This window comes from Pelodiscus sinensis, chromosome 5, assembly GCF_049634645.1.
Source record: "Pelodiscus sinensis isolate JC-2024 chromosome 5, ASM4963464v1, whole genome shotgun sequence".
Classification (NCBI taxonomy): domain Eukaryota; kingdom Metazoa; phylum Chordata; order Testudines; family Trionychidae; genus Pelodiscus; species Pelodiscus sinensis.
The window spans coordinates 19,103,855-19,116,261 of record NC_134715.1 but is presented as its reverse complement, the minus strand read 5'-3'; the positions used below and the strand labels follow the sequence as shown (position 1 = coordinate 19,116,261).

The window sequence follows — 12,407 nt, the reverse complement described above, 5'->3', positions numbered from 1 at the left end:
TACATGTTAAACAGAGCTACGAGTTAAATGTTGATCTGTTTCCATATTGACTGAGTTCTGTTTGCAAGTCCTGGACACACCATGCTCTGCTGTTTTTCCTTCTTTCGTATTCTCTCTCTCGCACCCCCTCACATACACATTTCATTGGGGACTCTAATTTCTTTTTTGCCCCTGGAGATGCTCACTGTGATGTATTGTACCCACTGAAATCTATGCAATTTGTTAGCACTGGAGAAACAGGAGTTGTGGCAGAAATGGCAAGGATTAAATAGCACTGAAGCAGTAACAGATACATCAAATCACCACAAACGTATAGGCTAGGTCTACACTGAAGGCTTCTTGCGCAAGAACAGCTGTTCTTGCAGAGCATCCACACTACAAGCCCATTCTCACACAAGAAAGTTTACAGTAGATCGTCAGAAGAGAGAGCTTTTTGCGCAAGAGTTATTCCTCTCCCCATGAGGTATAAGCCTTTTTGCACAGGGGTTTCTTGTGCAAGAAAGCCCTATGGCTAAAATGGCCATCAGAGCTTTCTTGTGCAAGAAAGCGTCCACACTGCCATGGATGCTCTTGTGCAAAAGCACATCTCTTGTGCAAAAGCACTCGGCCATGTGGAAGACCTTTTGCACGAGAACTCTTGCGCAAGAAGCCTGCAGTGTAGACATAGACTTAAAGAAGGGGTGAGAGGTTAGGCCTTATCTACACAAGAGCATTGCACCATTTTAACTAAATCCATTTTGAAATTGATTTAGTTTAGCTGGTGCAAACCTGGTGTGTGGATAGTTACTTTGGTGTGTATTGATTCAGCATAAATCAGTAGGAAATCAACCCCAAATTAAACCCATATAAGGCCTCTCTAAACTGAAATAAGAGCATTCACCCAAGGACAGTGCACCAATCTAACTAACCCAATTTGGAATATGGATATAATTTTCTCATGTAGAAAAGACTGTGATGTTGTGAGTAAATGAAAAGAACTCAGTGGTTCCTTTTGCTTCAGAGGGGTAGCCGCATTAGTCTGTAACAGGAAAAACTTAAAAAAACAACAAATAGACTAGTGGCACCTTAAAGGCTAACAAAATATGTAGATAGTATCATGAACTTTCATGGGCACAGCCTCCTTCGTCAGATGACAGGAGTGTTAGAAGGTCAGATCCAAGAATACATACGGGAAGGGAGCCGGGGGGGGGGGGGGAGGGGGAGAGAAAGAAAAGGAGAAAAAAAGGAGGGGAGGAAGAAAAAAGAGAGACAGTGAGTAGATAAGCTTCAGAGGGGTAGCTGAGTTAATCTGTAACAGGAAAAACTTAAAAAACAACTTTAGCTAAGGCAGAGGTTCCCAAACGGTGGGCCATGGACTACCGTACTGCAAAAGGTCCGTGGAAAGTTTAAAAATAAGGATTGGGTCCACCACAGTAGGCCAGATCCTTTCCTTTCCTTCCCCAGAGAGGGGAGTCCGTGAAATGTTAATAGATTAAAAAGGGGTCTGTATGCTTGAAAAAGTTGGGAACCACTGAGCTAAAGTATTTTAAACTCTGTGTCACCCAGTGGCTGCCTCATCTAATGCAGTTTAACATTCCATCTCCCCTTTAAGTTGCATATTCCTACCATTTTTCATATTTATGCCATCACACTGTATTTGAAGCTCAGTCTGTTGTCTCTCTGAATTGTTAACATTTTCATGTCCTGAATGTATAATCATATAGCCATCTGGCTGTCCATTAGTTGCAAAGATTGGTTGTGGTCAGTTTGGTATCCTTGAGTTTTTGTCTTGTTCTGCATCTGCCATCGTCAGAGTTCGCTCTGTTAGTGTTCTCTGTGAGGAACAAACTATAGATGTCCAAGGTTTCTGTTGAACTCTCCACTGTTGGTGTCAAATCACATATGACTTGGGAAAGGCTGTCCTTACCCATACACAAAATATGCAACTGCGTAGTGCACCCCAAAATTTGGGGCACCACTAAGTCTTAATGTACATCCACTCTACCTATCCCGGGTCTGAGGCGCCTCTTCCTCTGGAGAGGAGCTAGTTAACCTAAAAGTGGCAACACAGGAGAACAATAAGCAGACAGCTCAGAGATATTCTCTATTACTAGGACAATCCATTCCATCCAAATCAACTCAATTTCCACGTTATGTAACAACAATGGGATAGGAATCCTGCCAGGTCGATGTAGACTGGATTTCCTTTCTGAAGTCCCCTGTCACTAAATATTCTATTGAATTCTTCCACTTTTTTCACTAGATACACTCTGAGGCTGACAAGGCTGTTGATCACATAGCTTTTGTCTTCGTATTTCTGTGGTTAGCTGGCTTATGCAGTTAAAAATACCTCCAGGGCTAAATAGTATCTGCAGCTCTGGGAAGGGCTGAAGGAGATTTTAAGTCCCTACTGAGATAACTGTGACATCAGCTTCTGAGTCAAATTTAAGGTCGATAGCCTCACCATGAATGTTTAGTTCCACTCTCAAAGCTGGGTTCGCTATAATCACAAGTGAGCAATCCCAGAAACAATGGCTCAATTATCTGTTATATGAATGCTTTGATGTGATAAACAGTTGAAAACGTCCATATTTTGTGCAAGTATTACATCTTGCATCTCTGGCTGGACACTCATCAACTCTTGGGAAATAACTTTTTTCAAACATCATGCATGGAGGCTGCATTTTGCCCTCCTAAACCTGGAGGTTCTCTCTCCTTTCCTCAAAAGTTTTATCATAATTACTTAACACTCAAGGGTCTCTTTATAGCATCTATGCCAGTTTCATGTTTTTCAAATTGTTCCTGCCTTTTGTCATTTTGACTAATTCCAACTGCTTTGCTCTCTGCACCTATGGTTAAATCTCTCTTCAGTTGTGGCTGCTGCCAAAGGGTTGTGCTTTTTTTTAAAAACTGTTAACCCAATAACGAGACATGGATATTTTCATGTTTTGCATTTCCAAAAATCACAGGTTTTCAGCCAATATATGCGAAGTTCTTATAAAACATTCAAAATGTCCTCCAAATTATTGAATTCTGTGATGAAAACATGCTCTTTCATAAAAAATATGCATCAAACATAACCAGAACCCTTTCATAGTCACCTTTGTGAATGTCTTCAGTGAAGTCAAAGGATTTAAACATACCGGCTTCTTACTTTCCCACAGCATAAATTAAAGAAAACCCCTATGTATCTTCAGTTTCTTTGGGGAGTTTGTTTGCAGAGAAAAATCTTGTTTCCAGCCAGTCCGTTCTGAAGGTTTTTCAGAGATGAAGTTCTCTGGGGCATCAAAGAATGGCATGCTGATGAATCTAGCAACCTTTGCTGCTCTGTTCCTTCTGTTATTCTTCTTAGTTTGCTCCTGACACCACCTCATGTTCTTCTGGACCAGATATGGACACATCACAGAGCTTGCTTATATATTCATCCCAGGAGCCTTTAATGCTCTGCCCAATATGGTGGGGATTTGTTTAAATAAAGTAATTTATACACAGTACCATCTAGCATAACGTATAATGCAGTTTAACATTCCTTTCCATTATCAGTTACACTATGATCTCTTTACACTGTTCTGACAGACTAAAGGGGCTGCAAAATGAGCATAAATCATGTTTACACTCACTTTAAGGGGGCTAAGATATCGGGTCTGATTTTCTTGCTATCATCAACACTCAGGTATACTTGTAATTTACCTGAACAGCATTTTCTGTAGTGCTTGAAATTTAAAATTCCATCAGTAGGTGAGCAGATAGTATGGTAGCTAGTTCCCCACAGGCAGACTCTTGCCATGCTAAATGCTCAGGTCTTTGTCTTAAATATTGAGACTCGCACTACTCTTTAGGTACACAATCTCCTTCAACTTTACATCATATAGAGAATTTCCAGAGATCCTCTCATAGCCTGTCACAGGATGCGACTCACCACCACGGCACCTCCTGCCGGTAGCACTGGGAATTAGCTCTTGTCAGCAGGTTGCCTCCCTCTGTCTCTCCCATCACTCTGCTCTGTTCACGGTTTGATTCTGGACCCTTGTCACTACAGGACACTGCCCTCCAGCAGTGCCCCCTACAGCTCTGTCTCGTCCCTCTTTCAGAGGTTTAATCAGCTGTCCTGGGTCTCTGCAGCCACGGTAGCTGATTGTGGCCTCCAAGTCTAGCCCCTCACCTCACGGGCAAGGTGCAGTCCTCCCAGGCCACAAAACAATGGTGGCTAGATGTTGTATAAAAATGGGAAGGAGGGGACCCAGGCCCACCCACTATTGTGGATCTCGACCCAGGGGCCTTCTGGCAGCAGCCTTGTCCTACCCTCCTGTATTCCCCTCTCCCGTTTTCTATTCCCTGGGCCACTTCCCCTGTGAACTTCGCTCCCTCCTGGCCCTAGTGGTAAGCCTAGCAGCCTGGCAGGACTCAGGCAAGTCTCCCTCTCGCTAGCCTTCCAGCATTGCTCTAGCAAAGATGCCTCTCTAGGAACTGGTCCTGCATCTTCCCTAGTCAGGGCCTAACTATCTCTTTCTGCTGGGCAGCTCCCTTTATATTGAGGCCCCAGCAAGTTACACCCCGATTGGTTCTTTAAAAGCTTCCCTCTGATTGGCCAGGGCTCTGCACAGGCTCCCTCCAGCCTGTATTAACCCCAGTGTGGGGCAGTTGCCCCACCACACTCCCCAACGTCTAACTCCTCAAAACATTTTATTCCGGGTCTCACACTTTGTGGACCTACACCTCAGTGTCCTGAGGCTGGCATAGTGGTTAGTATAGGCCAGGTGAGTACACACTTCCAGTATTTCTCTCCGTAAAGGAACAAGATGCATCTCAACTCCTTAGCTTTTTTTGCTCAGCTTCAAATAGATAGAGCCCCCTCTTCCTCTGGGCTGCCTTATCTTACACTTCAGTCTCCTTCCATCTCACAGCCACCTACCTACATGCAATTAAGATGGGAATGTGGCAGAACTAACATTTCCAAGGATTTGTACCAACCCAGTTAAGACTCCTAGATATAAAAAAAGAAGAACTTGAGTTTCTAGCTACATTACACTCCTGGGCCAATGACATTTTTATTTAACTTTTTTTAAACTTTGGTCTCCTCTAAATTTGAGTTGCACTATTGATACCAGAGATAACTCCTAGTCCAGCAGCGGCCAACCTGAGACTCATGAAGATCTTGCCCCCCCAAAAGTGCGACTTGCAAAGCTGCTCCTGCACTCCCCCAAATGGTCCCCTTCCCCCACTGGCTCCCCCCGGTCCCCGGCTTCCCTGTGCTTACCAGGTCGGAGCTGTGGGGTTTTAAAAATGGTGCCCAAGATGGTGGCCGTCTTAAAGGGGCAGCCTCCTTTTCTTGTTTTTGCTCAACAATTCTGTTCTCGGGGGCTTTTGGAGGGGGGGGGGGTTGACAATTCTGGTGCGGTTTTTTGCTGTTTTGGCTCTCTTTGTTAATGGGTTGGCCACCCCTGTCCTAGTCTCTTGGAATAGCCATGCCAATTTTGCTTTTGGTTAGACCTTCCCTCCCTACCAATTTCTCAGACTTTGTGGCTTGCCTGGAGTAGACTATTTTTTTCTCCAATCTGTGGAATGGAAGCCAGGTCACAATGTACTGCATTAGATCTGTAATTTGTGTCTTGGTGTCAGAAGCAGCCTAAGCTTACTATAATATAGCCCCTTCTGCATCCATTGTTCCTCTGCTGGTGGTCTGTCAGCTGAAATGCTTGATGTATTTCCTGCCACAATGTATTTTTGGAAGAAAAAATGTCTGAGTCACTAAATATAATTTTTCTTTAAAACAACAACAAATAAATTTGTGTTACCCCACATCCCTACCGGCCCCTAAACCTAACTCTTAATTTCTTCAGAGTTATAAAGTTTAGACTGACACTTTGTCTGTAACATCCAAACTCTATCTTATTAGGAGGAAAAATATTAGAAAAATAAACCTACTGAAAATTATCCTTGCATGCTAATTGATCTGCAGAATTCCACACACTGAGGTAGCACGTTCAGTCATAAGAGCACAAAATTGAGTTCTATTTCCTGCTCTACCATTACATTACAAAGTGACCTTGGGAAAGTCACTTAACCTTGTGTCTTTGTTTATCCATGTGTAAAACAGAACCTTATGGGTCCTGTGAAAAAGTTAAGTGCTTTGAGATTCTCAGAGGAAGACACTATTGTAAGTGCAAAGTACTACACTGATGAGTTTAACATTGTTCTCATGTTTTCCATTTGTGATTTTTTTAAAGCTATCCCATTTGGAAAAATCCCCATCTTAGAAGTGGACGGAGTTATCATTCATCAGAGCCTGGCCATAGGCAGATACCTGGCCAAAGAAACAGGTAATATCTTATATTACACTCCTACTCTCTTAATACATCTGACTGCTCCTGTGTTTAATGATACCTGCTGACACATGCTGAGCCATGACAATACAAAGATCCAGTCTGTAAAGTTTAAATGATCAGAAATCAATATGAAAAGGACAATATTGACAAGTGGTTTGCACAAAGCAACAAAATGTATCTGTTGTCGACCTTTCCTGCTGCAGTTTCATTTAATCTGATCAAGGAAATTTAATGGACATGGTGTGATGTTACAGGTCCTGAAGTGGTGTAGCTGAGACTACCCTACACTAGATTGCTACAATTGAGATGTTAGTTTAAAGCATCTTTGCACCCAGAAATGCCATATGGCGGTGGTATGTATGTGTGTGTGTTGGGGGTGGTGATGTTAGTAAGGTATATTTCTACAGAGGTAATACATCAAGTTGTTCAAACCATTAAAACAGTAAGATTTTGTTACTTCCGCAGCTTCAACAGTTTCCTGGCAAATGCAAGTAAGACAGATAGTTTTCTATGAGCTGTGTTAGACGAGTCTACAGTACACTTTTACCGCACAAATATCATAAGACATCCCAAACTCTGCCAGCCAGAAGAACTATGCTAGAACTCGAGTATTAAATCAAGCTGAAGTTCCTGGATATACTAGCTGGATTCCAGATAGAGTGTGGGTACAATTAAAAAGATATATATTCATACTGTGAAACGTCTCACCTGGATTCCTGCCTTTCATAGAAATTAGAGCAAGTACAATCTCATGGTCCAGCCATCCAACCATGCCAGCAGGCCAGATTAAGACCTTTAGAGGCCCTAAGCACTGAAAAGATTATGGTGCCCCCCCATATGTAATTCAAAATAAAAACAATACTATACCGTAAAATCTCCTCTTCTTTTTTTGGTGCCCCTGCTTTGCTGGTGCCCTAAGCACATGCTTAGTCTGCCTATTGGGTAATCCATCCCTGCATGCCAGTTTGTTCTTTTCAATGTATTATAGCAGTTTTAAAGTTCTCAAGCAATCTGACTTCCCCACCTGGCAACAGAAGTCTAGAACTATCAGAATCAAAAACAGTATGAACAGGACTGTTGCCAGTCCTGATGATGTTGCATAACAGATGGCTTGAAGGCTGTCTATTCCTGAAAGCTGACACATGGAACTGACCTATTCCCCCAAAAAATTGGACCTGAGAAAAGACTGAACCACCACCTAGCTGCCAATGTGAGATGGGGTGAAAGCCACTGGCTTCTTCCTTCCCTTCCCGCCCTCCTGTCAAATAAACAGAGCCTAGGTTTTTTTAAGGTAAGTGTATGTGTGTGTCTTCTGCTTCATTCCTGCAAGGTTTGCTGGAACCCGTGAACGTGAAAGTTGCAGGAATGAAGCAGAAGAGAAGACTTTCAAAGGAGTAGGTCTAGGCTATGATAGGAATGACTTGAACATGGCCAGAAAGAAATGTAGAATTCATTTCTGAGACCCATTACTCTCACAATCAGGGTTGTGTGTGCCAAATACCACCTTCTTCCCCTGGATTCTGCACACTCAACCCTCAACCATACTTCTATTCTAGCATTTTAAAGTCTCACCTGCCAGGAAGTAAGAGTAGAACTATTTTTTAGCAGGTCAGACACTGCAGTTATGGCATCAATATGAAAGCAGACAGGGTAAACACACACACTTAAAAATACGGTTAGGATTTTCAAAGCATCCAAAGCTATTAGGTGTCCTGGGTTGCCAACTTGTGGTTTTAGTGCTTGATGTAAAGCCCCAGCTCCTGTACTTGCAATTACATGCACAACTCCACTGTCATTAAAGCAGTCAGTTTCTAGACCTGAACGATCAGAGATTGGCTTGAAATTCGAACTATGCTAACAACATGCTAGCAAATAGAAAGACGAAAACACATTAATTTAAAACATGGTATTTTGGGAACTGGCTCAGGAAATGTAAATGCTGGGGGCTGGCAATAAGCTCCTTCAAAAATCCCAACCACTTGTATATAACATACACCTTAAAAAGATATTATTTCACATCAATTTCATACCTAATAGGTCCTGATTTCAGGAGTCTACAAACTTTTCCCTGCTACAGTTGTTGACTTAGCTCACTCCAAGCAATTGGAGGGATGCTGTTCCCAGCTCAGATTTAGGTTTTAGTGATACTGTTATCCCAGGCCTCCCCCAAAAACAAAACACTAAACCCCTCCAAAACACCATGGAAAGTAAAAAGCAAAAGCAAACTCCCCCAAAAAACAAAGCCTTTCAGTTCATTTTGAAAATATTACTAGTCAATGTTAAGTTTACACAGGTATCTTTTAAACATTTCAATGCAACAAAGAGCATTTTGTATTGCTTTTATTGCTGGGACTCATTTATGATATATGTTTTGTCGAAGCAAAGACTTCACTCAGTTTACGCGGCTAAACAGACAGTTTTATTGGCCAATAAAAGCAAAGTGAGCCAAACATGGTCCAAGCAAAACCGGGCCGAGTGAGGCTGGCTAATACAATCAATCCTAGTATCTTTATACCCTTAACCAAACAGTCTGATGTCAGGGCATCCAATTACAGAAATAATCAATTAAACTAGGAAAAACAAAGCCTTATCAACAAGATGGCGGCCAGGTACGAGGGAGTACCTCTCCTCTCTGAACCAGCCCAATTAACACATTCCAATAGCACATCTGTCTTGGCCTGGCACACGGGGTGATAGAAAGTTCACTCTGGCCTACGTGCAAAGGAAAAAAGCTGAAATGGTTTCTACTACAAAAGATGGCTTCTAGCTAAACATAAAATGGTTTCTGCAGCTTCTGCAACTCCCCCCTTTTAGCCTTTTAAAGGCTAACCATGAAACCATTTTACACCTCCATTTCCATTAAAGTATTTATATACATTTCTTGTTCCTTTCTCTGCTTATCATATTTTAACATCATTACTTCCACATTCCCTTTAGTAAGGGTCTGTCCCTTGTTTTCCAGAATACAAGAAATACAGCATTTGATTAGCAAGAAACAAAAATAAGCACAGAAGAATATAGCCAATACTAAAACTATACATTGCAAAATCCAAGTTCCCACATGTCCAAACTAGCCTCCCAACCAACCCCAGAGGGTCCAGTCTTCCCCCTGATTTAGGCGTTCCACAGTTTTTTCAATCTCTGAGGCATCTTCCTCCACTTCCTTGCTGGTGTCACTGATATACACACAGCATTCCTTTCCTACTAAGGCACAAACCCCGCCCTTACTAGCTAGGACATAGTCTAGGGCCATCCGATTCTGGAGAACCATTTGTCTTACTTCTCCTAGTTCCTTATTCATGGCTCGGAGAGCTTTGGTTGTGGCATTAGCTACTTTCTCGAAAGCTACTTCCAGCTTCCGAATTTCTCTTACTGCATAGGCCACACCCAATCCTGGGAACGCAATTCCCCAAAACCGCTGTGTTTCTGTTATCTCTCGGTAGTTTCGGATTCTACTACCAGGGAGACGGTTAGTGATTCGAATGGCTGGGAAGGCTGCTCCAATGTAGCAGGTTCCACTCCAATCCTTGGGCAGTGTTTTGTATGCTCGGCGACCACATATAAAGCAATGACCAACCTTTGCTGTTAAGGTCTTTTGGCATTGGGGCTTCATCATCCATTGCAAATAGTACCCATTGATTCCGAACTCATAAGGGCCTTTGTTATTTTCCCAGGTGTTGTTTCTGTTCCATACCCCATTCAGGACAATGTTTACCTCACACCTGCTTTTTCCCACTCGTGCCCCTGAACCATTACATGTCCAGCAGTATTTTCCAACTGGTGTCAGAGCTAGGCGGATATACCCTGGGCTAGTAAACCCTTTATCCTGCCAGGTATCGTTTGGCTTTAGATCACTAAACAATGGGCCATTCATTTGAGTGTTGTTCAGTGGGACTGGAATCATTGGGATGCTTCCTTCTGAATGTACAGGACTGTGAGCACATATCCAGCAACCTGTGGAATTAAATTCTTGGGAAACTTGGTTCATTAAAAGCATAAACACATTTGAACCATATAGGTTATAACTACTAGGTATTAAAAACAAGACTAAGCATAAGCTCAACATGAATTGTTTGTCTAGCCTCATGCTGGCTGTTCTTCAGGACTTCGTAGATTGCTTCACCTATCGCTGGCAGGTCCTTCTGGGCCGCAGCTGGTACCTTGGCCTCGGTCTTTCAGGATCGTCTGCTTCTGGGCCTGGATTGCCGGTACCAAGCCTGCGCTGATCCTTGTCTACTTCTGACCCTGGGTTTCTGGTACCAGGTCTGTGGTGATCCCCGTCTGCTTCTGGACCTGGGTTGCCGGTACCAGGTCTGCGATGCTCCTTGTTAGGGCCAACTTCTGTAGGGGCTGGAACAGGTTTGCAGTGGGATGCGTGAATCCAGGTGGGCAATCCTTCGCACTTTACAGCAGTATGGGGGGTCAGAAGGACTTGGTAGGGGCCCTTCCACCTAGGTTCCAGGGCAGTCTTCCGCTGGTGAACTTTCACGCAAACCCAGTCTCCTGGTTGTAGTTTATGGCACAGCTCCGTCGGGGCCTCGTGGAAGGCGTCCTTAACCTGTGAATGATAGGACTGTACACACCTCATAAGTTCCTGACAATACTTGACTATGCTTCCTTTAACAAGCGTGGCATCAGCCAGGTTAATGTCGGGGCTGCTTAACAGTCTCATAGGTCAGACACATGCAATTTCATGTGGACTGAGTCAAGTGTTCTGATTAGGAGTGGCTCTCATGCTCATTAGGGCAATAAGGAGTGCTTCTACCCATGTTAAGCCAGAGTCCTCACATATTTTAGCAAGTTTGTTCTTTAAAATCCCGTTACCTCTCTCTACTGCTCCTGCGCTCTCCGGGTGTCGCAGGCAGTGCAGTGCTTGTCTGATAGAGTAGTACTTTGCCAGTTTTTGAACAATTTGTCCAGTAAAGTGGGTATCTCTATCGCTGGAGATCACCAGGGGTATTCCCCATGATGGGATGTAATGATTTAGAAGTTTCTTAGCTACTGTGATGGCATCCGCTTTCCTGCAGGGATAAGCTTCTACCCATCCCGAAAACAAACAAACAATAACCAGTACATATTCAAAGGATTGACATTTAGGCAATTGAATAAATTCAGAAATGGTCCCAAAGGCGGAGGTCTGGTTGCCGGAACAGTCTTTACAGGTTTACCCACGTTGTGGGTTTGGCAGACAGGGCAAGCCAGACAGTAATCTTTAGCTGCTTGGGAGAATTTAGGAGCAAACCAATTTTGCTTTAGGATTGCCACCATCCCCCCTTTGCCAACATGCGACAATCCATGGAGCACGGAGGCAAGGTGAGGTAGCAAGACCACTGGGGCAACAATGCGGCCGTCAGAGCTGCGCCACAAGTGATCTGGGTGCAAGGTGCACCCTGCCAGTCTCCACTCCTGCTTTTCCGATTCTGGGGCTTGGTCTTGCAGGAGGGCTAGTTCTGAAAGAGATGGCATAGGAGCTGGCGGTGGTAGGAGAGAAGGGTACAATGCTTCAGCCCGAGGAGGACCTAGGGCGGCTGCCTTAGCAGTCCGATCGGCCATGTTATTTCCTAATGCAACTTCATTAGAGGAAGAGGAATGAGCTTCACACTTAATAGCAAGAGCCGAAGGTAAAAGAACTGCATCAAGTAAAGCAGCTACATAAGGTCCATTCTTTATAGAGTGGCCAGAGGAGGTAAGGAAACCTCGCTGCTTCCAGAGCGTACCAAAATCATGAACTATGCCAAAAGCATACCGGGAGTCAGTGTAGATAGTAGCAGATGCTCCTGCAGCAATATGACAAGCCCTTGTGAGAGCCATTAATTCCGCTACCTGTGCAGAAGAAACAGTAGGCAGAGGGGCAGATTCTATGACATCCCAGACAGTACAAACTGCATAGCCTGCTACTAAAACTCCACTAGAATTGTAAAAGCAAGAACCGTCTGTATACAGTATAAAATCAGGGTTATCCAAAGGCATTTCGGACAGGTCTGGTTTGGGAGAGGTGACGGCTTGCACAATCTGCAAACAGTCATGAGGCTCCCCCTCGTGGGGTGCAGGGAGCTGTGTAGTGGGATTTAAAGTGTCACAGCGGATTACAGAGACATTGGG

General features: G+C 43.7%; 1 protein-coding gene across 1 annotated transcript in view; it reads left to right on the top strand.

Annotated features, from left to right (window-relative positions):
• Positions 1–12,407, top strand: part of HPGDS (hematopoietic prostaglandin D synthase) — a 67,791-nt gene that overhangs the window by 43,042 nt on the left and 12,342 nt on the right. The window contains exon 3 of the mRNA XM_006111950.3: positions 6,207–6,299. Within this exon, the coding sequence (XP_006112012.1) occupies positions 6,207–6,299 (93 nt within the window). The remainder of the gene's footprint in view (positions 1–6,206; positions 6,300–12,407) is intronic.